The sequence below is a fragment of the Antedon mediterranea genome, chromosome 4, assembly GCF_964355755.1.
Source record: "Antedon mediterranea chromosome 4, ecAntMedi1.1, whole genome shotgun sequence".
Classification (NCBI taxonomy): Eukaryota; Metazoa; Echinodermata; class Crinoidea; order Comatulida; family Antedonidae; genus Antedon; species Antedon mediterranea.
The window spans coordinates 35,409,363-35,436,313 of record NC_092673.1 but is presented as its reverse complement, the minus strand read 5'-3'; the positions used below and the strand labels follow the sequence as shown (position 1 = coordinate 35,436,313).

Genomic DNA, 26,951 nt, shown 5'->3' with positions numbered 1-26,951 from the left:
ACAAACAAATATATTTGATTCCTTTTTTTTAAACATTATTTTTCCATAATAAAATTACATATACAATAATTATCAAGAGTTAATCATACTTGATAAACTAATTTAATAAATCATATTTTACAGATAAGACATATTCTACTTTATTATTTGCATATTCTCATGCATATGCAAATATAACTAAATTATTCATGTTTTTGTATTTTGATTACACATCTATAAGTATGCATGCATTGTAAATGCAAATACAATTATACGTTATCAATGTATTACACTTATCAATTAAAATAATAACCCGTGTTGAAATACAAACCATTCCTTTACCTAAATGGCGACCTTTGAGGACGTCATATCAGCTCATAATTAATAATTTTTACAGAATATTATTGCATAATGTTAAGGAATTGGCAAATTAAAATATTTTTCTTTACTTTTAATTATATACAATTGAATGCTAATTTTTACACTATTCTTTTAGGACAGTTAAGTATTACAGTACTATTTCTAGTCTACACTAAATATTAAGTCTACAAAGTGCTTACTTATTTTAGTAATTGAGTTTCAAATATTCTATATATTAATGTTGTTTTTGGAGTGTAAACCTGAAAGTAGCAGCACTCAATGTGACCATATCATTAGATGCACCATTATTAACAAAGCAAAACATTAAATCAATTTAGCTTTTTTTCAAAACCTACTCTATGTTAATCAATTAACTATGATAATTAATCACAAAGTAAACTATATAAAATTGGAATGATAATTTTTGTAACATTAAAAAAATGACAGTTATGGATACAGTAAAGCATGTCAAATAACGATATACCTAGAAAACTACAAAAAGTTACATAAACCAACTCAATTTCTTTCATTATCTTTAAGTTGCATTCTGAAAACCAAATTCTTGAAAAATCAGACATTTTGGCCAATTTAAGAATTTCCAGTTTTTTATAACTCCATCCTAATATTGTAAAAGTAGATATATATAATAAGATACTATAAGATAATATAAAAGATACTGTTTTTCGATCGGTTTACTTTTTTCTCTTTCAAGGTTTAAAGGGGGAAGTTGAGTATAAATCATAATTATTTGAGATAATAATAGTTTTTCAAGAACTACTATAATTGTAATTGTATAACACAAAATATACTTTTATATTATATAATTTTTATTTCAGCCTTTAAATCAAATTAATTATCTATCTATCGTCTTATCAAATTGTTGAATACCACAAAATGCTTAATTTTGTATTTGATATTATAATGTCTATGTTTATATTTAATAAATGTTAAAATACATCTCACCTGAAATACATCCTATTTATAAAATCAAAGATCTTATCCATAAACCAAAGAAACAAAAATACATCTAATTGTTTACCATAGTGAAAAAAAACTTTACTGTTACAGTACTGATTTAATTTCATCAAAATTTAATAGTAACATCTGATGTCAATAGGGGCCAGTTCGGAGCCCTTTGACAAGGAAAAAATGGACGTCTCTTTTTCAGAATTATGGTACTGCCACTGTGTAATCGGCCCTTTCTCAAAACTTTCATTAACACTTTTATTTATATGAATTTTGTAAGTATTATGTTTATAAAACTACACCAAAAAGTCAATTCTGAATGCATCATTAACTATTATATTTAGTATTGCAAATCTCTAATTTATTTGAAATTGCTTATGCTCAATATAATATTTAGTAAAGTGATTATCAACTTAATACAGCACTCATTGTAAAAAAAAAGTTTTAGGCATTAAAAACTATCCAATATTCAATAATGTTTCATGTCAGAATTTAGATAGATTTTGCTTGGAAAACAAATTTATTAAATGAGCACACAGCCTCAACTTTGTCGATGTTTTGAATGTAATGAATTGTTTAAGTGTTCAACCAATCTAAATCATCATCATCCTCTCCAAACAGAGGTGGTGGTCGTTTCATCGGCTGAAAAAACAAAATGGAAGATATTAGTCAGATGTGACAAAATCAATTTGATTTATTTCTGCAAGTATAATATAAACAAGTTAATATATGAATTATTGGGAGGTTGACAAAAACCTAGTAACATTTCATTTTTAAATTATTATTATTCAGAAGCAAGCGCAATGCAAATATTTAGCGCAATGCAAATATTTCTTACTAATCACAACAGAATAGATTTTCTGATATATCGCTTGTGATTGGTCAACTTGCTTGTGATGCATCTACATCCTTGTGTTGAGTCCTGGTATGTGGATGGAAGTGTCAATAATGAATGAGATTTACTTACATCATCATCGTCATCATTGGTATCCTCGACAGGCTTCTTTTGTACCTTTTTAATAGGTGTTGTAAACAGATCACTATCATCCTCGTCGTCATCATCAAAGATGCTACAATAAAGTAAGTTAAATATATACATTAAACTTGGCTTGGCTTTAGAAAGTGGTTGAGAAAGCTCAGAGTGGTTGAGCAAATGCAGGGAGTGTTGGAGCAAACAGAGGGACTGAGAAAACTAACTAACTAAAGTGGCTGAGCTATATCTGAGCGTGGCTGAGCAAACTCGGGGAGTGGCCAAGCTCACCTAAACCTTGCATACATATCGATTTCCTTTCCTATCAAGGACACAACATGTCAGACAATATTGCTCTGGGATATTTCTTGCCCTCAATATTCTAATGAATTGTTATATGTACCTGCTTGAAGTTTTAGTTCTAGGCTTTTCATCCTCTGGTGGGAATTCTGGAGGAAGTTCTGGAGGAAGCTCAGGAGGAAGCTCTGGTGGCGAGTCTGGTGGAAGCTCAGGGGGATTCTCCACAGGAGAGAAGTCATTATCTGTTTCAGACTTCTCCTGGTTATCTTCAGCTGTTGAAATATCAGGAAGTTGATCTGGAAGGGCATTAGTCTCGAAATCGGAAGATTCAGTGACGGTAACTTTCTCTTGGTCTTCAGAAGTACCTTCATCTTTTTTGTCTTCCATTTGTTCTTCCAACTCCTCTTTCTCTTCATCCTTCTCTTCATCCTCCTCTTCCTCTTCATCTTCCTCTTCTATTATTTCAGGAAGGTCTGGTACAGTCTCTGGAATTTTATTGATCGTTGGTTCAACAACTGGATAGGAATTATCATCATCAGACTCTTCATCAGCAGAGGGTGGAGGTGTAGATGGCTGCCTAACTGCAGGACTGACAACTTCTGAATTGTCTATAAAATATAGGAAAATACAATGTGTATTGTGTTTAATGTTATGAATACAGTCTGCTACATATATACAAAAATTTAACTAGAGATACTATATTGCATAGAACATAAATTGATAATTAAATTACCAAACAAGATTGCTAGAATACAAATATGTTATCTATTAATACATCAGATATTAAATACATTTTCTCATAATTATGAATAGAATGAATTTCCTGATAAAGCCATCTCACCTGAGCTTTTTACTTTCTCCACACGATCACTTACACCTCCGGTTTCTTCTTCCCTCTGTTGGATCTCTAAATTTGCCAAAGCCTCAGACAGGCCTGGCATATTGACATTACATTCAGTATTCTCAGGGAGTGAGGTCGTTTGCTGGGACTGTTCAGCAGCTTTTCCAACTGGTGTCACTTCCTCTTTCTTTGCTGAAACCATGTCAGTAGATTGTCTTTGAATACCTGTAAAATGTATTTTATGATAAATTTCATAGTCATGACTACCTGCGTCTCGTCTACAGACATTTTTCTTTCTGCAAAAGTTCTGGCGAAGACATGTAATTCTTGATGTCTTTGTTATGGCAACTTCAAATAAAAGAAGTACAACATTTCTTCTTTAAATACACACTCTCCTTTTGTATATTAAAACACAGATTAAAACAAATGTACGGCAGGGTTTACAAAAATGTATACAAAGGTGCATCATATACAGTAGGTAAAATTTAAATATCAAAAACAATGTGTACGCCAATTGAAACTGTTATAGTTAAGATAGATAAAACAGATATTATTCAAACACCTCACTGTTAGCATAGAACAATAGCAAGTGCTACCATTTTTAGATTGATAGAAGACCTAAAGTTACTAAATTGTATAAAACACTGATAAAAAGATAAAATACTAAAATGACTGAAAACCAACCTGATGAATCTTTTTCTTCTTCTTCATCTATCTCATCTTCTCCTTCACTTTCTTCTTCTTCCTCCTCCTCTTCATCCTCATCTTCACTATCCTCCTCTGTTTCTCCCTTCACAAGTTTTAAAGTAACATTCTATAATGTAAAAAGATGCCTATATTAGTACATTATAACGTTAATTTTTTTTTTCAAATAAGGCAGCTGCCACACAAGAATTAAAAATAAATCTTAATTTTTAACAATTTTTACAATACAAATATTGCTATTATTATCAACATATTTTATATTTATATTAATTAAGAACATACTTTACAGTGTAAAATAAATAAATACAAGATAAATCAATATACAGTACTATTATTACCGGAATTGTATTATAAAAGAAAAATGCATCATATCATGTTTTAAAAACCATTCCTTAATTTGTATTTGTAGGCAATCACTTTTAGGTAAACATCCAATATTAGTACTGATACAAATTCTCTATTAACCTAAGTGAAAATTAAATTCCATTAATTTGATATTTAACATTTGTAAATCAGTTGATATGAAACAATTGCCAATTGGTAGTTGCTATGAAAGCACTAATTGTGTAAGCCACAAAGAAGAAATTTAATCTGAAAATAGCACTGATTAAAAAAAATTATAACTTGTTTAAAGGTACTTTAACCGATTAACATGGAACATTTTTGTGGATTCAATTCAACACATTCATGCATATAACCATGGTATACCTTAAACAGTATACTCTTTTGTATCAAGAACCCGTAACTTATTTATTCTCCATGCAAGAACAAACAAATGGACATTCATACAAACGGTCATTCATACAAACATCAACATGGAATGCAATTGTATATAAAGCCAACTCTTAACAAATCTGTTAGGTTGGGCCAAAATGTCTGGCCTTTTTAGGAAGTCTACTTTTAAAAATGTCTTTTAAATAACCTGAGACCCTTTAGCTCAGTTTCTGAGAATCTGTGAGGCTTTGACTTTATACTTTAACGTGTCATGCAGACATTTCATAATTTTAAATTAATCTTTTTTTCTATTTTAGTCTAAAAATGACATGCATACAAATGCTGAATATTCATGCTAAACCACTTACTAATTTAGAGAAACACACAGAAATACAAGTTTGACTGATGAACACAACACATCCTCACGGCACAAAATTATGGATCTCACGATGTATAAATAGTATTATTTTATATCAATTTAAGTGTTATGTTAAAGTTAATTGTCTTTTGTAAACAGTATTGGGTGTTGACAACAAACCTTTTATAGAAATACTAGAAATACTGACAAACAGAATCAGTTTCAGACATACATAATAAGGATTTTAAACTTTTATGGCATCTTTTTTTTCTTCAAGAAAAACAATGGGACATAAGACTTAACACGGTTCTTAAATTGAATGTTCTTAAATTGAATAGGAAATAACAAATTTAAACCATTTTTTCAACTGATGTAGTTATTAAAACCGAAATTCTATTCACAAAATTATATCTAAAAATATTAACTCCATTAAACATGCAATTTAGTCAGGACATTGCATAAAACAGAGAAACAAATAATTTCAATATAAATTTTATAATTATTTATTTCCAAAATATTGGTTGCCAGCCAGATCCACATCATGCATACAATCTTAATTATTCATATAAAATATCATTATAGCTTCATTGAAACAAAATTTATACTAAATTGAAATCTTTTTAAAACTATTTACAATTTTTCTGAATAGGCAATATTTATAGGTTGTTAATACATATTTCTATACATTTTTAAAATCTCATATATCATATATATAATTTCATGATTTTAATATTTTATCAAAAATAATTATTATTAAAACATTAAATGTGGCATACACATCTACAGTACAGGCTACATACACTTGCAAATGTATAGTAACTATTCAGTAATTCTTTATTTGGTGATAAAACTATTCATGGGGGAAAATTTGTCAAATAAAAATACTATTACAAATAATGAATGAATGAAGAGTTAAAATGGTGAGAATATTTCATGCATTTACAGTTTGACGGCTCTATTTAACGGTGGAGCTGAATTAAAACAATAAACACAGCATTGCAACTAATGCGTTTACAGTTTGACAGCTCTATTTAACAGTGGAGCTGAATTAAAACAATAAACACAGCATTGCAACTAATGCGTTTACAGTTTGACAGCTCTATTTAACAGTGGAGCTGAATTAAAACAATAAACACAGCATTGCAACTAATGCATTTACAGTTTGACAGCTCTATTTAACGGTGGAGCTGAATTAAAACAATAAACACAGCATTGCAACTAATGCGTTTACAGTTTGACAGCTCTATTTAACAGTGGAGCTGAATTAAAACAATAAACACAGCATTGCAACTAATGCGTTTACAGTTTGACAGCTCTATTTAACAGTGGAGCTGAATTAAAACAATAAACACAGCATTGCAACTAATGCATTTACAGTTTGACAGCTCTATTTAACGGTAGAGCTGAATTAAAACAATAAACACAGCATTGCAACAAATGCGTTTACAGTTTGACGGCTCTATTTAACGGTGGAGCTGAATTAAAACAATAAACACAGCATTGCAACATATGCGTTCACAGTTTGACGGCTCTATTTAACGGTGGAGCTGAATTAAAACAATAAACACAGCATTGCAACATATGCGTTTACAGTTTGACGGCTCTATTTAACGGTGGAGCTGAATTAAAACAATAAACACAGCATTGCAACTAATGCGTTTACAGTTTGACGGCTCTATTTAACGGTGGAGCTGAATTAAAACAATAAACACAGCATTGCAACATATGCGTTTACAGTTTGACGGCTCTATTTAACGGTGGAGCTGAATTAAAACAATAAACACAGCATTGCAACTAATGCGTTTACAGTTTACTAATGCGTTCACAGTTTGACGGCTCTATTTAACGGTGGAGCTGAATTAAAACAATAAACACAGCATTGCAACATAAAACAATTCTAATTGAGAGATAGGTTTAGAATGAATTATGTATTATATATGATTATGTGTACTGTATCATAGTATTTACATTTATTTATTGATATTTATAAGAATTTATTTATAATTTTCATTTCTCCATTTTTTATATTTCATTGATTATATAAAACTATTTATATCATTTATATATATTTTTCTTTTTATAATTTTAGGATCAACAGATAGTAAAGTAAATATAATTTTGAAATGTTATTATCCAAACCAAACCATCAATTGTCAAATGAGAATGCATAACTGAGCATGCTCAGAATATACCTTGATCTCTCACCAATTAAAACTCACAATTATTTTGAATATATTAAAATTTGTCGGATCACAACCTTTAACTATAGAATGTTAAATGTGACCTTTGACACATGTACCACATCTGTCATTTCCAAATTCGAAGCATTATAATTTTTATTGATTATTTCATTTCAATATGATGGAAATGACACCTAAATTTCTCATACATCACTTTTATTCATTTATGAGAATGTATGTAACTTATGATTTTACAAAATACACCAGCATATCAAGCAAACATTAAACAGATTATAAACACTATTTCATTCGTTATTATACAAATAATATTTTCATCATCAAGGAAAAATATAAAAACAATATTTATGTTTTAACCCGCTTAATCCATTATATATATATATTCAAAATATGTATAAATGTATGCGTTATTTCTTTAGTAAAAAGTCTCTACTGTCCTTTGACATACATTTTACCCTCACCTTAATAGTACTCATGATCGTACTCAATACCTCTGACCCCTTGTATGTGCGGTCTTCCTCAAATTCCTCTCTTAACGAGTAAAAAACGCTATTCATTATTTTCTTAACCTAAAGGAGAGAAAAAAATTCAAGAAAAGTTATTTTAAATCTGTAGCATATCCAAGCTAAATAAAATTTGTTTGGGTAATTATTGTCAAGAAAAATATGGTTTGGGTAAATTACTGACTATATTCTGATATAATTCTCTGGTATAAAAACATAGCGACCAAAATTCATTCTTGTGTTGGATTTGATTTGGGTCTAAACTAATTTTGGTGTGACACAACTTATTCAAATTATAAGGTGCTTATGCAAATTATTGATAACATATTTGTATACAATTCTTTACATTAATCCAGTAATATTGTAAATTACCTCTTCTACGACACTGCCATGTGGTTTGTTTGTGACCGATGATGACCTTTCTAAATCCTGCATCAATTCACGTATACGTGACTCATAACGCTCTTTCATACTCATAGCATTGCCATGGAGACTGTTATACTGAAATCATGGTAAGTATAAAAAATATGTAGAAATAATTACTTAGATTATTTTGAAAACATAAGTAAAATCAGTGACTTAATACAAAAGATTATTTTTTTAAGCACTTTTCATAAAATCTGACATACCTTATCTTTCCATATTTTCATCTCATCAATTTCTTCTTTAAGCTGTTCTATTTGTTGGGCATCATCCCCCTGTGATGATTTCAATATGGCCAACTGTCAAAGCAAAATATTAATATTTTAGTTACTGTTCATTATTTAAAAAATAATACTCAAGATAAAAAAGTTTAGAAGAGCTGGAGGTAAGGGTGACTACATTTAGAAGAGCTGGAGGTGGGGGTGATTATATTTAGAAGAGCTGGAGGTGGGGGTGATTACATTTAGAAGAGCTGGAGGTGGGAGTGGTTACATTTAGAAGAGCTGGAGGTGTGGGTGATTACATTTAGAAGAGCTGGAGGTGGGGGTGAATACATTTTGGAGAGCTGGAGGTGGGGGTGATTACATTTTGGAGAGCTGGAGGTGGGGGTGGTTACATTTTGGAGAGCTGGATGTGGGGGTGGTTACATTTAGAAGAGCTGGAGGTGGGGGTGATTACATTTAGAAGAGCTGGAGGTGTGGTGATTACATTTAGAAGAGCTGGAGGTGGGGGTGATTACATTTTGGAGAGCTGGAGGTGGGGGTGATTACATTTTGGAGATACACGTAATGAACCAAAGAGTACCTTATGTTCAGTTGCAATGAGTCGTTTATCTAGCTCATCTTTTTCTTCCCTTAGTTCATTGTACATCCTGTCGTGTTTCTCTCTAGCCTGTACAAGAAGACGATCGCACTTATCTCGCCATTGCTTCTCAATTTCCTTCTCAGCTTGTGTAATCTGTAAAGAAAAGAAATAGTTAAAACACAATTTTACATAAATGTTTATTCACAAATTGCATTAATAAAACTGGATAATCACCCATCTAGCAAAATACATTGTTTATTTATAGCATAGTATTGTTTTGCAAAGCTGCTAGCATGTTGCATTATGGGAAAGTAATAAGGTGAGCATCTTTTTTTCTCTTTAAATGATTTGAGTCGTCTGTTAGAAATTTGAATTTCTAGTATCTGTAGTGTAAGTAATGATGTATCATCAATCTTCATTGACCAATAGGCCAACCTGTGTAAATGTCAATGTCAGAAAAAAAAGAAAAATACTGAAGTTATAAAGATTTTATTTAGATGTGGTAAAAAGTCACTCTTACTCTATCTGCAAAGGAACACAAGAAAAGAAAACAATTAACACAAATAATGTGGCACTAACCTGTTCCACTTCTTTGGATGTTTTCTGGTGCCTCAACTTGGTCTTCAAAGTCTCTATCTCTTCCTTCAAGGAAAAAAAGTTTTCAAAGTCATTTTATATCTATTAAGGTCATGCCAACCATTTTGTATACTGTAACTACTGTTCTAACAAAAAAGTGTTGCAATAAATAAATTTAAAAAAATGCATTAATTAATGTTAATTAATTATATTTTATTCCAATAGTTTATTAGTCATTATCATTCTCTTTTAAATAGAAAAATTAAATTTTATGTTAATTTAAGAAATTGAGAATTTAAGAATTTTGGTTGCAAAAGTTTTAAAAATGCATGTTCAATAATTTCATTTTATGAATTTTTTTCAAAGTCAATAGTTTATTAAGAGTTTTACTATTATTATTTACTATTATCTCTTAAATAGAATAGTTAAATTATATGTTATTTTAAGAAACTGATTAAAAAGAATGTTGTGTCCATGCATAAAGAAGAACCTGTCTGTGCACCATTGGGCCACATTAGATAAATTCATTTATTTTAAAATAATGACGTAATTTATATTATTTAATTCAGAGACATGCATTTGCAAGGCAAAAATACCTTTCTGTATGCTCTGGAAATTTTCTAAAACATCAAATAAAAAAGTCAAAACAGTTGAGTCAGTTGAATCAATTAATATCATATATTTATTTATTCAGGTATAAAATAAATATACAAAACAGCAGCCATTGGCTGATAACGTTTGTTTACAATCAATATACAAACATAAGTTAAAGTAAAAGAGGCACAATTATAAACAGTATAGAAAAATATAATATGTTTTATGGGTGAAAATATTTTGTGTAATAAAAAAGAAACAGATCAACGAATACAAATAACATGGAGGTTTTATACCTTCATGCATATAACAATAATAATGTTTAAAGTAGAAAACAAACCTCATGCATTTTCTTAAGTTCATCAAATTCTTCTTCTGTCTTCTGCTTTTCTAAGACAGCTTTCTTTTTTCTTTCGGACAAATGCTGAGATAAAAATTAGTTTATGTTACAATTTCAGAGGTGCTAAATTTGAAAAATGCAATTATCCAAACAATAGAGGGCACTATAAAAGTTAAAAATATACAACTATATACTATTAGTAAAAAATGGGAATGCCAGGCACTTTCCATGATGTGGCAAAGGCAGAAAATGTTTTGTATTAGAATATTATTATTATTATTATTAAAAATTCACTTATAAATGTTTCTTATTTGTATATTAGTTAAAAATGTATTTTAACATACTTTCTGTAAGTTATCTCTTTCTGCTTTCAGGTCAGCAAGTTCTTCTTCCAGCACAGTCACTCTGTTTTCAATCTGTTTTCTTAATTGCTTATCATCTTTAATTGTTTTACTTAATTCCTTAATTTTCAATTCATCCTCTGTACAATGGGGAAAAAAAATAATAATAGATATTAAAAAGAAAAGGTTATACACGTGATGAGCATGATTTAAAAAAACTTAATTTAAAGACCTGATGATAAGCTAATTCTCTCCATCAACCTATGTCATTCAACTCCTATTGTGGTAGAGCTAAATTTCACTACAGCTTCTCCACGACTCTGCAACCCACTGCCTATCTGAGTCTGCAAACTTAGATTTGTTAAACCAATCAGTAAAAGTTTGCCAAGGCTTACAGTGAGACACAATTTGATTGTGTATTTAATCAAATGTAAATTATAAGCAATTAAAAGCGCATTGAGCACATTTGGTAGTGGTACAGGAGTGAGCACATTTGGTAGTGGTACAGGAGTGAGCACATTTGGTAGTGGTACAGGAGTGAGCACATTTGGTAGTGGTACAGGAGTGAGCACATTTGGTAGTGGTACAGGTGTGAGCACATTTGGTAGTGGTACAGGAGTGAGCACATTTGGTAGTGGTACAGGAGTGAGCACATTTGGTAGTGGTACAGGAGTGAGCACATTTGGTAGTGGTACAGGAGTGAGCACATTTGGTAGTGGTACAGGAGTGAGCACATTTGGTAGTGGTACAGGAGTGAGCACATTTGGTATTGGTACAGGAGTGAGCACATTTGGTAGTGGTACAGAAGTGAGCACATTTGGTAGTGGTACGGGAGTGAGCACATTTGGTAGTGGTACAGGAGTGAGCACATTTGGTAGTGGTACAGGAGTGAGCACATTTGGTAGTGGTACAGAAGTGAGCACATTTGGTAGTGGTACGGGAGTGAGCACATTTGGTAGTGGTACAGGAGTGAGCACATTTGGTAGTGGTACAGGAGTGAGCACATTTGGTAGTGGTACAGGAGTGAGCACATTTGGTAGTGGTACGGGAGTGAGCACATTTGGTAGTGGTACAGGAGTGAGCACATTTGGTAGTGGTACAGGAGTGAGCACATTTGGTAGTGGTACAGGAGTGAGCACATTTGGTATTGGTACAGGAGTGAGCACATTTGGTAGTGGTACAGAAGTGAGCACATTTGGTAGTGGTACGGGAGTGAGCACATTTGGTAGTGGTACAGGAGTGAGCACATTTGGTAGTGGTACAGGAGTGAGCACATTTGGTAGTGGTACAGGAGTGAGCACATTTGGTAGTGGTACAGGAGTGAGCACATTTGGTAGTGGTACAGGAGTGAGCACATTTGGTATTGGTACAGGAGTGAGCACATTTGGTAGTGGTACAGAAGTGAGCACATTTGGTAGTGGTACGGGAGTGAGCACATTTGGTAGTGGTACAGGAGTGAGCACATTTGGTAGTGGTACAGGAGTGAGCACATTTGGTAGTGGTACAGGAGTGAGCACATTTGGTAGTGGTATAGGAGTGAGCACATTTGGTAGTGGTACAGGAGTGAGCACATTTGGTAGTGGTACAGGAGTGAGCACATTTGGTAGTGGTACAGGAGTGAGCACATTTGGTAGTGGTACAGGAGTGAGCACATTTGGTAGTGGTACAGGAGTGAGCACATTTGGTAGTGGTACGGGAGTGAGCACATTTGGTAGTGGTACAGGAGTGAGCACATTTGGTAGTGGTACAGGTGTGAGCACATTTGGTAGTGGTACAGGAGTGAGCACATTTGGTATTGGTACAGGAGTGAGCACATTTGGTAGTGGTACAGGAGTGAGCACATTTGGTAGTGGTACGGGAGTGAGCACATTTGGTAGTGGTACAGGAGTGAGCACATTTGGTAGTGGTACAGGTGTGAGCACATTTGGTAGTGGTACAGAAGTGAGCACATTTGGTAGTGGTACGGGAGTGAGCACATTTGGTATTGGTACAGGAGTGAGCACATTTGGTAGTGGTACAGGAGTGAGCACATTTGGTATTGGTACAGGAGTGAGCACATTTGGTAGTGGTACAGGAGTGAGCACATTTGGTAGTGGTACAGGAGTGAGCACATTTGGTATTGGTACAGGAGTGAGCACATTTGGTAGTGGTACAGAAGTGAGCACATTTGGTAGTGGTACGGGAGTGAGCACATTTGGTAGTGGTACAGGAGTGAGCACATTTGGTAGTGGTACAGGAGTGAGCACATTTGGTAGTGGTACAGGAGTGAGCACATTTGGTAGTGGTATAGGAGTGAGCACATTTGGTAGTGGTACAGGAGTGAGCACATTTGGTAGTGGTACAGGAGTGAGCACATTTGGTAGTGGTACAGGAGTGAGCACATTTGGTAGTGGTACAGGAGTGAGCACATTTGGTAGTGGTACAGGAGTGAGCACATTTGGTAGTGGTACGGGAGTGAGCACATTTGGTAGTGGTACAGGAGTGAGCACATTTGGTAGTGGTACAGGTGTGAGCACATTTGGTAGTGGTACAGGAGTGAGCACATTTGGTATTGGTACAGGAGTGAGCACATTTGGTAGTGGTACAGGAGTGAGCACATTTGGTAGTGGTACGGGAGTGAGCACATTTGGTAGTGGTACAGGAGTGAGCACATTTGGTAGTGGTACAGGTGTGAGCACATTTGGTAGTGGTACAGAAGTGAGCACATTTGGTAGTGGTACGGGAGTGAGCACATTTGGTAGTGGTATAGGAGTGAGCACATTTGGTAGTGGTATAGGAGTGAGCACATTTGGTAGTGGTACAGGAGTGAGCACATTTGGTAGTGGTACAGAAGTGAGCACATTTGGTAGTGGTACAGGAGTGAGCACATTTGGTAATGGTACAGGAGTGAGCACATTTGGTAGTGGTACAGAAGTGAGCACATTTGGTATTGGTACAGGAGTGAGCACATTTGGTAGTGGTACAGGAGTGAGCACATTTGGTAGTGGTACAGGAGTGAGCACATTTGGTAGTGGTACAGAAGTGAGCACATTTGGTAGTGGTACAGGAGTGAGCACATTTGGTATTGGTACAGGAGTGAGCACATTTGGTAGTGGTACGGGAGTGAGCACATTTGGTAGTGGTACAGAAGTGAGCACATTTGGTATTGGTACAGGAGTGAGCACATTTGGTAGTGGTACGGGAGTGAGCACATTTGGTAGTGGTACAGGAGTGAGCACATTTGGTAGTGGTACGGGAGTGAGCACATTTGGTAGTGGTACAGGAGTGAGCACATTTGGTATTGGTACAGGAGTGAGCACATTTGGTAGTGGTACAGGAGTGAGCACATTTGGTAGTGGTACAGGAGTGAGCACATTTGGTAGTGGTACAGGAGTGAGCACATTTGGTAGTGGTACAGGAGTGAGCACATTTGGTAGTGGTACAGGAGTGAGCACATTTGGTAGTGGTACAGGAGTGAGCACATTTGGTAGTGGTACAGGAGTGAGCACATTTGGTAGTGGTACAGGAGTGAGCACTAGAAATCTTTTTTTATTAATTACTGTAATGTAATATTACACAAATGTAACACATTTTAACCAATGTCTATTAAAATGCAGAATAAAGCAAGAAATAAAGGGTTCCACTTTTTCAATAAGAAAAAAAACTATCTGTCTGTTTTTTCTTACCAATTGCCTGAGCTCTTAACGTTTCCAACTCGTTCTTGTGGTCATCTGATGTGTGACGCATAGTTATAAGGTGTTGTCTTAGCTGTGATTCTTTCTGCTGACAGCTGGCTAGCTCCAGCTGAAGTTTGCTAATTTTTGATGTTGTGTTGCTAAGATCTGCTGTCATTTGGTTCTTTGAAAAAAAATCAAAACATATTGAATAAAATAATCAAGCATACAGCAAAACAACCCTCCACTTCTCTCCTTGTGACACACTTATTCAAGACATCCCTATTAAGAGAATATTTTCACATGAAACAAACAAGGGAAAATAATTGTTAACACTCTATGTCCAGGCAAACCCTGTTCAGGTGACACCCCTTTTAAGAGGAAACTTTGTTTGTTCCCGAAGGTGTCCCCTTAGCCATAACATCGGCAGGGGTTCGAGGCTCACTCACTCCATGGTTCTGGTGGTAGAACGAGTCTTCTCGGATAAGGACTATAAACCGTAGGTCCAGTGTACACAACTTGCTCGTGTGCACTTTAAAGAACCTAGTACATCTTTCGAGATGAGTAGGGGGTTACCCCGGTGTATTAGTACATCACAGCCACTGATCACCAACTGGGCCCTCTGGGAGATCAGTCTTTGACTGAAGAGGTTACCCAGTATAAAGATAAAACAAACAAACAAACAAACAAACAAACAAACAAACTATGATTTATGTACCCAGCCGTGGGTGTAATAGTAATTATAAGAACTATGATTTATGTACCCAGCCGTGGGTGTAATAATAATTATAAGAACTATGATTTATGTACCCAGCCGTGGGTGTAATAGCAATTATAAGAATGACTCAACAGAATCAACACTGCATGCTGTAATAAATATGTACTAAAAAAACGTCTGCAGAATTAAGAATTAACATGAATGGGAAATAAGTAAGACATTGTACTTTATAAAGGAGACAATTCAGAAAATAAGAACAGTAATCAAGAGCGGACACTACATAAAAATAGCCACAACTATCGCTGATGACTCAAATGAGCTAAATAACTTTGGGAAGTAATCCATCAGAGGGCTACAGTAGGCACCCTCCCTCGACGATTTCAGAGTATTTACTTCATTACATGCAGGACGATTGATAACACATACACTTTATTACCAAGTAATTTCGTTATACTATACATTTAAATATATATCCATATACAGTTTGTTTTGCTGTAAGTGAAGGGGATATTTTTGTTTGTCTTTTGGTAATAGGGGAGAAGGCTGCAGAGATAGACATGGGTGGGTGGCAAGATTTGTACTAAGCTAGCTGGGTTAGGCAGACAGAGATATATATATATTTGTACTGTATTACCGAGTTAGGTGAAAAATAAGATAGATGGAAGACTAAAATTAAACAGAATATATAGAGTGACAGATTATCAGTTATATTTATGTTTTGTAGCTATGAGATGTTCAAGGACATTTGTGTTTGTCTTAGAAAGAGGTTGAGGCGGTTCAGAACCAGAGAGTTCCATTTGAGTGGTTGGCAAGAGCTGTACTGTATAAATAAGCTGGGTGGAAGACACTGTAAAAACTGATTTATTAGAAGAAACTAGAGAACATAATGGCACCCGCAGCGACATAGGCTATTCAGCTAAAATGTTTTGACATGTTTTCTCCCAAGGCCATGTCTTGTCAGGCAGCACTCTCTACCATTCATCAATTCTGTGCAACCGCCTTCAATCATACAAGAGCACTTTAAATCAGTGGTATTATTACTGGCAACTAGCCGAATTGTGTTCAAGTCGCAAGGACAACATAATCCTGTTTTAGGCTAGTTGTGAAGTGAATTTAAGTGGATTAACTTGTCATGTAGATCATCTATTTATAGTTGGTATAAGTACCACCAAAGCTAATATGATTTTAACCACAAACTAATATTTTACTCACGCAATACCAACTTACTTTTTCATGTTCGAGTTCTAGCACTCTTGATTGGGATTGATGGGACGATTGTTTGTATGAATCATTTCTTTGCTCCAGCAGACTATTGCTTTGCTCAACAAATCTGAAAACATTTTTAAAAATTTCAATATTTAGGAGGTTGAGGATTATATATTTATATACAGTAGAAACTCTATTAATGAAATCCAACAAAGGTGTCCCTTCAATAAGGGTATCCACTGAATAAGGATTGTCATTCATTGTTTATCATTTGTTTAACAGGAAAGTATTCTTTTAATATGGGTGTCCCCAGAACATGGGTGTCCCCAGAACATGGGTGTCCCCAGAACATGGGTGTCCCCAGAACATGGGTGTCCCCAGAACATGGGTGTCCCCAGAACATGGGTGTCCCCAGAACATGGGTGTCCCCAGAACATGGGTGTCCACAGAACATGGGTGTCCACTGAATAATGGTTGGCATTTATTGTTTAACAGGAAAGTATTCTATTAATATGGGTGTCCCCAGAACATGGGTGTCATCTGAATAGGCGTTCTACTGTTTACTGTGTTTCCTATATAGAGTGACATAATGTAAATGCAATAGCTAAAAGTTCACTGTGTTAGTAACTTACATTCTGAACATTTTGACGGTAATCACCAATAAGCACAATGTTTTTAAGATCCAAGCATTATAGTATTGTGTAGGTTTAATTTAAGCAATTTGATCAGCATCATGATTTCAGTCTATTTAACTGTTATTATATCTCTTAAGCTTTGATATTTATCCTACACATAGTATACTGTTAACAACTTTTATTTTGTAATTATTTTATTTGATTAACTATATTTAAATGAAAATTGTTCCCTAAAGTGACCCTGAATAGATGTTGAAACATGTATTTTCTCTATTTGGTCCAGATGAAAGAGTGCACTTAATGGGGGTGTCCTCTGTGTTAAAGTATGGGTGTCCCAAAGGAAGAGTGCACTTAATGGGGGTGTCCTCTGTGTTAAAGTATGGGTGTCCCAAAGGAAGAGTTCAACGAAAAAATAAATATATTCTATATACTTTATTTTAAATCAGACAACAAAATTCATTGCTGGTTAAGAAAGTCTTATCATCAACTAATTGTTTTAAAGAATATATTGGTAAATCCAGATATGCTCATTATTAATTTAGGTAATTATTTTATAATTCATTTTAATCAAGAATATTACAAACGAAGCCCAAGGGACTTGTGCAAATCACAGGGGTATATAGAAGAGGATGTAAATAAATAAAGAAATTGAAAATATTTGACAACCATGTAGGCATACTAGACTCAAACAAGATGCATACAATAAAATAAAAAAACAAAAAACAATGATAAAGTCCTAAAAATGATATTCCATTCCATGTTCAACCAATTTTATTCTGAGTACTGAACATGCATCAGAGCAAGCAACATAATAAATGGTAACAGAAAAATCAAAAGAAAGAGCAACAGAAAGATTAACAGAAAGAGCAACAGAAAGATTAACAGAAAGATTAACAGGAGGAGCAACAGAAAGAGCAACAGAAAGATTAACAGAAAGATTAACAGGAGGAGCAACAGAAAGAGCAACAGAAAGATTAACAGGAAGATCAACAGAGAGATAAACAGAAAAAGCAACGGAAAGAGCAACAGAAAGATTAACAGAAGGAGCAACAGAGAGATCAACAGGAGGAGCAACAGAAAGAGCAACAGAAAGATCAACAAAGATATCAACGGACAGATCAACTGAAAAGCAACAGAAGAGAGAATCAGAAGATTTTTTAAAATATCAACAGAAAGAGAAACAGAAATATCTTCTGCATACAAATGTCCATAAGGTTTTGCATATACATGCATCAATAGAGCAAACAAGATAACTGTCCTGTGTGTAAACAGATCTAATACATTTTAGTGACATTAACTGCAAATGTTTAATACAATCTATTTTCTATATCGCAACTCTGTCAATAGGCCAATATACATTATAATATATCTTAATGGTCCTTAGTGCGCTGGAAATTGATCCACTAGATTTATGGCCTCTTTAACAATTGACTGTCTGGGTGACGCAGTGTGATTGGTTGAATCTTCAGAAATACTTTAATATGCAGAGGAATACTCTACTTTTTGCATACATCTACTGTACATACAAATGTATGACTGATATATTCATTCAAAAACATGCCAGGTTTCATGAACAAATCATTAAACACACAAAATCAATTTAATTTTAAAGAACATGCAGGTTTAAAAAATGAAGAGAATAATAACTAATAAGGACAAATTTGTTTAATAGGATAAATTAATTATTAGTTAATGTTTCTTATTATAACATGCCTACAAACAACTATTTCATACTTCTTTTTTTCAAACATTTCTTTAAATGACGGTCTGTCTGGCCTGAAAATAAGTTATATAATTTGTTTTAATTTCCTACCAAACCTAAGCTATAAATTTAATATTAAAATATATTATTTTAATTCGAGTTTCTAGTGGTAAATAGTCACGGTTTAATTTTAAACTATATTAGTAATAGTGTTATAATTGTTGATACAATATTGACAAGACCAATAAATAATTGGTATATTTACTAAAATAAATTTTGCATGGATAGCTCCATATTTTGGGTTGACTTTTTACCCGCAGGTAAGAACATACCCCAGGGTGGGCTTATTCCCCATGTAGGCTTATTCCCCAGGGTGGGCTTATTCCCCAGGTGGGCTTATTCCCCAGGTGGGCTTATTCCCCATGTAGGCTTATTCCCCATGTGGGCTTATTCCCCATGTAGGCTTATTCCCCAGGGTGGGCTTATTCCCCATGTAGGCTTATTCCCCATGTGGGCTTATTCCCCATGTGGGCTTATTCCCCAGGGTGGGCTTATCCCCAGGGTGGGGTTATTCCCAATGTGGGCTCAAACTAAAAGGTAGAATTTTTATATAATAAGCTTACACATACACTAATAACCTAAAAAAACAACTTACTTTTGATTTCGTTGAAGTAGTTCAGATATTTTATCATTTTGAACTTCAATTTTGTTGTTCTTGTCGTATAGTTCTTTCTGAAGTCGTTCATTCTCTTGGACAATTCTTTGGATATTTTGCATTAGAATACTACCTTCCATATGAGCGTGTCCCGATTCTAACTCTTTCTTATGTCTGTCTGTGTTGATGTGCTCAAGCTGAATAGGATAACAAAAATAGACTAGATTTAATTCGTCACTATGACGAATTATAGGTTATATGCATTGATTTAAATAAAGATAATTGATTTTTAAAAGATATATTGATTGATTGATTTTCTCAGAATCTTTAATTATTTATAATATATGATAGGACCTTGCTAACGCGAACACCATAGCCGGTATCACAATCCGATCAAAGATCCCTCTGCGTATAATGTCATAAACCGCATTTGTTGTTACATAATAAAAAAGACATAAAGTAACTTTTTATCTAGATTTCATTATAAATCATGTGTATAATCTATACACTAAGAAATAAATTTGAACAATACGGATAATAAAAAAAAAATCTTATTTCGTTTCCCAAGGTGAGACTCGAACTCGGTACCTTGAATGCCATTGACACGAGCACAGACCATCGAGCCATACACAACTGACTAAAACTTGGAGAAAAATTCCTCCGTGTATTTACTATGCAGTAACCACTTTGGTGCAGATAGATTATTACATACCGCAATGAATTATAATGTTTTACTATGATGACATCTTTAAAAATTTAAAAAAATGATGCACTGTCAAACTATATACTTTTAACTTTAATATATGAACTTCTTAAGGAAGAAAGTTAACGTTAAGTTTGTTATTTTGGCCTAAGAAAATGTTATAATTTGTTTGATTGTCGAAATTAATTTTGTTGAATTTAATATGCCATTAATGATGACTTAATCAACTTTTGTTCTTCTAATTTCATAATAAATCATACATATGATACATACACTTCAAGAAAATTAAATAAAAATTAGGTGTTCCCGAGCATTCTAACGATATATATTAATTTTAAAATTTAGCATATTTTCACCATTTTGTTAACTTACACGTGCGTAGCCCGTCACTTTTGACGTGCTCGTATAACGCTGTTTCGCGTTGAAAAGTGAATAAAATATGATGATATTATTAAAGAAAGGTTATACAACAGTAATCAGACACAAACAGTGCGCATTAACGTTTGACGCGCAGTGCGCGTGCAAAAATCTGCGCACTCATGGCAATTTTTTAAACGCTTAAAATTGCCTGAAACGTACTCTAATTTCATCGAAAATAAATTCTGACAATTTTCAACATTTTAAGCGCGCGTACGCATGCGTTATATGCGCTACGCACGTAATTGTATTGCCATATGATGAAATATGACCTGAAATTTATGAGTACCAAATTTTGTTTAAAAGTGATTCATGTTTGTGAAGATATGATTACAAACGTGATTTCGTTAAATCGCGCGTAGACCGCGTAATTTTTGATTGCGCACCGTGAAAACATAACCACATCGATTCCTGGCCATAAGGAATATACTCTGAAAAATTGACTTAGATAGATAAAACCGATGCCAAGATAATTGACGGACAAATAGTGCTAAGGAAAGAATAAATAAATAAATAAATAAATAAATAAATAAATAAATAAATAAATAAATAAATAAAGATTCTGACAGAATCAAGAGGTTATATGCATATCATGCATATAACCTAATAATAATAGATGGAAAATATAAGTTATAACCAAACAGGAAATTAAATTTTTTTTTAATTGAATGAATAAATTATCTGGAAAATGGATATAAATTGTGAATGCCCACATTGATAATAACACCAATTTGTTTTGAAGAGGTGAAGAAGAACAAGTGTTGTGAATGAAGTTATTTTCAAAAGCTGGTTAAGAAGTGTTTTAAGCAGGGAAGAGGTTTTAAGTATCTTATGTTAAAAGATAAGAAATTGTCTTATCGACACTTTGTAACACAAACCAACACATTTTCACGGTTCCTTCACTCAATCAACCACGATGACATTGACAAGCAGTTAAAAAAAGTCCCAGTATTTTACAGATTTCCAAATAAAGGGGATAACCCTTGTGTTTTGGATTAATTTAGTTGACGGGTCCAATTATTATGATTAATTTAAACCAGGAAAGAGTTTAATTAATTTCACTCTTCCCGGATTTAAACTACTAACAGCTTTGTGACTGTCAGTCAAATATTTGATTGCATCAGGGATTCCTGTTGGTCTTCAAAAGACATGCTGGATCTTTATATCTGAAACGACTTCTTCCCCAGTGTAACTAAGGATAATAAATCATTGAGCCCACTCATTCAGTGATGTAGAACGAGCATTGACAATTAGGCCCTATTTAAAACATGATTTTTTGCCTAGTGTTATAACTATAAAGCTCTGTCTACACTAACAAACTAGTTGACAAAAAAAAGAGTGAGGTACCCAAATATGGTAGTAGTGATATGACCAAATATGATAGTGATATGACCAAATACGGTAGTGATATGATATCATCATGTTCATATATGGGCATATCACAATTTTTTGTCACAAGGTTTGATAGTGTAGACAGAGGTTAAGACATCAGTCTTGAATCATTCATCGTCTTTATATTTCACAGTGCTTGCTTATGGTTCACGCCTCATTTAGCAATATTTAGCAATACTTAGAACTGCTCAACAGTGATTCATAGGAAACCGGACTGGTTTCGCAATTGATATTTTTTTCCATTTTATTCAGGCTACACTTTAAATTAGCATACATATGATATTGAGTACTTTTTGTATGCTTTAATTAATTACTATTAGTTATTAAAATACATTTTAATTAACAATTAGAATACTATCAGCCAGACGAAACTATTTTGACAAGTTTAGTTTTTGCTATAAATTGAAACCAGATAAAATTGTTTTCACGAATACTATAGGTTTTTTTGGACAGCTAATATAAAATATAGCACAAAAGATACTAAACAAAAATCTCATATCCAAAGTATTTACCAAGTAGTAGTAGTAGTAGTAGTAGTAGTAGTAGTAGTAGTAGTAGTAGTAGTAGTAGTAGTAGTAGTAGTAGTAGTAGTAGTAGTAGTAGTGAATTAATAATTCAAGTCAAGGGTAAAATTAATTAGACACATCTGTTAATTGACCTAAGTAATTAATCACTGTGTAATTACCTTATTGGATAGACGGTCAATTTTTTCTGAAACCAGACCGATAGCAAGCTTCATGTCGGAGTGACACTGCCGCGTTTCTGTGATGATGGCTGGCGACTGGAGGTCAGTATGAACCAATGACGGTTGAGGGTAAACACCGGTGCCGAACTGACCCGGTTGTACAAGGTTAGGTTGGGATTGTTGAGTCTGTCCCTGATAACTGAAAGCGGTAGTGCCCTGTGGATACTGAGATAAGAATATGTGTGTCAAAAGTATTAATAGTAAAATGTAATATTAGGAGATTTGAGATTTGAGTCTGGGAAGTTAAGAGTACATATCTTTGCCTTTAAAATGTATACGAAATATTCATTTCAAATTATTTTCAATCCCTTCCACCCTGACATGGTTATAAGCCCACAAAATGGTATAAGGTCAGTTTATACTCCTGATCATTTGTCATGTAAAAGAAGACACTTGGGTATAACAAGTAATTTTTAAGATCTGAGATTTAAAATGTTTGATCACTAAAATACTGTAGCTGCAGACTTAGGTTGAATTTGTTAATTCAAAGTCAATATTCCTTTGAAAAAATATATATTACATTACTTAGTTAGTATTTGTATCAATATTAAAATAAAGAAAGAATTATAAAAATCATTTTCTGGAGTTTAAAACAATGCTAAAACTGATTTTTTGTCACATGTGATGTAAATAACAAAATTTATGAACAAAATAATAGATCGAATTCTGATGATCTGCAACTACATGTTTGGGTCCTTGGGTATAATCCCATTCCCCTACCCCCTTCCTAAAGTGGATATGACTTTATTATGTTTGGTGGGCTTATACCCGCATCATTATGATATTATCAACAAAATAATTGTATGCATAAGTATAATAAGTATGCAGGGCTAAATGAAATGCACATGTAGAGTCCATGTACAGAGATGTTAATGGCTAACTGATTATAAAAAGATTTTAGGAATGAATAAATAATATTGACATGACGAAAGCTTTTTTTGCAATGACTAGGACATAAACTGTACATAAATTCGTGCAAAGAAGATGCTTAAGTAAATGTCCTACTCTGTACCAAATTCAATATATTTGTTCAGTAAAGTTGTTATTTTGGTTTTTTACACTTGACTGGGTTCAATGTTTTTCATCTATTCAAGATGTCTTTTCTAGCACAAAATTTGTGTATACCAGGACATATGGCATCACTGTGCATCCTAGTCATTGCAAGAATTAAAAGCTTTTGAATGAGTTGAAGTGATTTAAGCCTGCATGGTTATGATTCAATAACCGTCCAGATATTACATCAACTCCAGGGTCTGGTAAGTCAGGAACTACGGCAGGTACCTGCATGTAACCATAGGGTGGTGGCTGCGCTTGAGGCTGTGGCTGTTGTTGCTGCTGCTGCTGTTGTAGCTGAGGCCTTGATTGGTAAATAGCAATTTGTTGCTGGTGAGGATGAACTGCTAAAGAAAGAAAGATAACATTTAAGGATGTTGCTTTACTGGTTGGCTGTGGTTGTATTTTGCATAATAAATCTTTTTATTCGTTAGAATATAACAAACAAAATATATGTTTATTAAGTTTATAAATATATCAAATGGAATTTGCTTTACTACTTTAGTTTTAAGCAAGTTATTTGTAGGAAAGTGGAGAATTAAACAAAGGAAACACTACATTTTAACTCCTACAGTGACGTTGCACATATACTGTAGTACACGTACACAACTGGTACAGATTTCCACAACAGCTATGAGAAATCCCTTGTGCTTTAGAAATTTAAAAATATCATTTAAATTCCAACAAAGCATCAGATATCACATAATGCCAGTTTAACTCTTCATGGACTTACCATCATGAAACCAGTTATTTTCATAATTCAATTCTTCTTCTAATTCTGATATAGTTCCCATAGTTTTCGACAAAATGGCCGACAGCATTACAAATTATTTTGCGAAAAAATCTCAGGTTTCTAAATCGACAACTTAATATTGAAATGCAATCAATCCCCCTACATATTTCCTTTCAATTAAGGTGCAACAACTACTAAGGGTTTATCTCACATTCTGCAAACTCTGTATTACCCTAATTTAAGAGTAAGACATATCTACAAATAAAGACATTTCTGACTCAGAGGTTAAAGGTCGCAAATGACTAAGGAAAAACTAAATATTATCCAGTTATATCAGCGCATTTGAAAAAATGTGGTAGAAATGAATCTGAATTAATGAGTTATTTAAACCCATTCACAAAAAATATAAAAATAAAATTCATGCATACTTGCATGTGTTTTAAGACAAACCAAATTACTGTATCTATTCTCCGAAACTAAGAGTTTGGATTAGCCTATTTGTGACCAGTACCGAAAAAAGCCAGACACAGTCCGAGACTTACCATGGCTCATATTATTGTTCTGTTGACCATGACTGAGCTGGCTAGGGTCAGGTACATGTCCATTCCTCGGGACAGGCTTTGGAGCTCTGACTGGCCTTTTATTTACTATGTGTGCTGTGTGTCCAGTCATCTCAGTAGGAGAATGCTCCTAGAACAAAAAATAAAATACAGTTACTAACATTTTCCTTCCTATTTTCTTTGTTTTCTTGTACGTCTGTAGGTCTATGTTCAGGCGTCAGCATCTAAAAGAAATTCCAAAATTAATTTCATTTATTTCATCAGAAAAGAACAAATACAAAACAAAAGACTTGTTAACCAAAAAGTGAAATGAATCACTGTCAAGTGGTTCACCAAAATGGAAATTTAAAGCAGTGTACAATTATAAATACAATATATACATTTCTTCATACAAAATTTAAATCAATCACAATGAAATAGTTAAAATCTAAACATATGTCTTAAGCTAGCTATCATAATAAATAAAAAATCTAGGAATAAAAAGGCAAATTTATATTTGATGACTTGCAACAGTATCACTAGTTTCCAATGGACCAATATCAAATCGATAAAATCGTATAAATTAAAGTTCAAAAGAGAACTATTAATTTAAACATAACAAAAAAATCTAGGTATACTTTACCAAATTTGGGAATGTAAACAAAAGACCTCTAGAATAAAATTCTTTAAACGCAAACAATGTCACATGCTTTGAAAGATCCTTCAAGTTATCAGAAGACGACGACAACAACGACATGTGTACCTCCTTGCACCAGTGCTGTCCTAGGCCAGGCAGTAACTACGGTACTAAGAGTCTGAATAGCCCTCAGGCAGGAATATACATGTGTACCTCCTTGCACCAGTGCTGTCCTAGGCCAGGCAGTAACTACGGTACTAAGAGTCTGAATAGCCCTCAGGCAGGAATATACATGTGTACCTCCTTGCACCAGTGCTGTCCTAGGCCAGGCAGTAACTACAGTACTAAGAGTCTGAATAGCCCTCAGGCAGGAATATACATGTGTACCTCCTTGCACCAGTGCTGTCCACGCCAACCACTATACTACGGTAATAAAATGGTGTGTATACCCCTCAGACTGAAAAGTACATGTGTTTCTAAATAACGTCTCCAGTTTTAATTAAATCTTGCCATGACAATTCAATTTTGATGTGATAGTTCCTCAAGTCTATATTTAACTTTCACTCGCATGTCACTGGACACACATTAATCAATTCTCGCATGTCATTGGACATACATTAATCAATTTAAAAATGTGTTTAGTTTACAGATAAGACTAGTAAATAATTCTGATTGCATTTAAAATTATCTAGACATGTCAAAATTAAATATATATATATATATATATAATATGTGTTCCCATGAGATGCGAGAAACATTAATGTTACCCAAATGTTGCACACAATGATAAATGTAAGTTTCTTAAACAAGACTATTCTTTAGTATATAACTTTACTTTATTTATTAAATAATTATTAATTGTCCCATGAGAGGTAATAAATAAAAAATATTTTAAAGTTTGCACAGTAGAAGATAATAAAATGGTAATTAATGGACTTTAATAACTTAATATTCATATTATATAAATACATCACTCTTATTTACAATAATTTACATCAAATTTACAAATAAAAATTGTATATTATCTCATTAGAAGCAAAAACATAAAATTAATTGATTTGTTTAAATGTTTACAGACGAAATATAATTGATTATATTAAGCTTTTAATAAATTTATAATAAAAAACTTGCTTATTTTGACAATTTGTACATTATAGCTAAATTTAGTGTTTCAATCTCAGGGGATATGTA

The 26,951-nt window shown here is 33.5% G+C and overlaps 1 protein-coding gene across 5 annotated transcripts in view; it reads right to left on the bottom strand.

Annotated features, from left to right (window-relative positions):
- The window catches only part of LOC140047426 (FK506-binding protein 15-like), an 85,283-nt gene continuing 58,332 nt past the window's right edge, over positions 1 to 26,951 (bottom strand). For 2 of the 5 annotated variants that reach the window (XM_072092454.1, XM_072092450.1), the window contains exons 13-32: positions 25,127 to 25,274; positions 24,080 to 24,198; positions 22,739 to 22,963; positions 19,542 to 19,738; positions 18,919 to 18,960; positions 16,571 to 16,673; positions 14,638 to 14,809; positions 10,976 to 11,112; positions 10,632 to 10,715; positions 10,294 to 10,317; positions 9,701 to 9,763; positions 9,122 to 9,274; positions 8,524 to 8,616; positions 8,267 to 8,395; positions 7,853 to 7,960; positions 4,101 to 4,230; positions 3,417 to 3,641; positions 2,679 to 3,183; positions 2,273 to 2,375; positions 1 to 1,947 (exon numbers count right to left, since the gene is read on the bottom strand). In XM_072092454.1, the coding sequence (XP_071948555.1) occupies positions 1,882 to 1,947; positions 2,273 to 2,375; positions 2,679 to 3,183; positions 3,417 to 3,641; positions 4,101 to 4,230; positions 7,853 to 7,960; positions 8,267 to 8,395; positions 8,524 to 8,616; positions 9,122 to 9,274; positions 9,701 to 9,763; positions 10,294 to 10,317; positions 10,632 to 10,715; positions 10,976 to 11,112; positions 14,638 to 14,809; positions 16,571 to 16,673; positions 18,919 to 18,960; positions 19,542 to 19,738; positions 22,739 to 22,963; positions 24,080 to 24,198; positions 25,127 to 25,274 (2,826 nt within the window). In that variant the 3' untranslated portion in view covers positions 1 to 1,881. The remainder of the gene's footprint in view (positions 1,948 to 2,272; positions 2,376 to 2,678; positions 3,184 to 3,416; positions 3,642 to 4,100; positions 4,231 to 7,852; positions 7,961 to 8,266; positions 8,396 to 8,523; positions 8,617 to 9,121; positions 9,275 to 9,700; positions 9,764 to 10,293; positions 10,318 to 10,631; positions 10,716 to 10,975; positions 11,113 to 14,637; positions 14,810 to 16,570; positions 16,674 to 18,918; positions 18,961 to 19,541; positions 19,739 to 22,738; positions 22,964 to 24,079; positions 24,199 to 25,126; positions 25,275 to 26,951) is intronic. The other 3 variants (XM_072092451.1, XM_072092452.1, XM_072092453.1) reach the window with 3 other exon arrangements.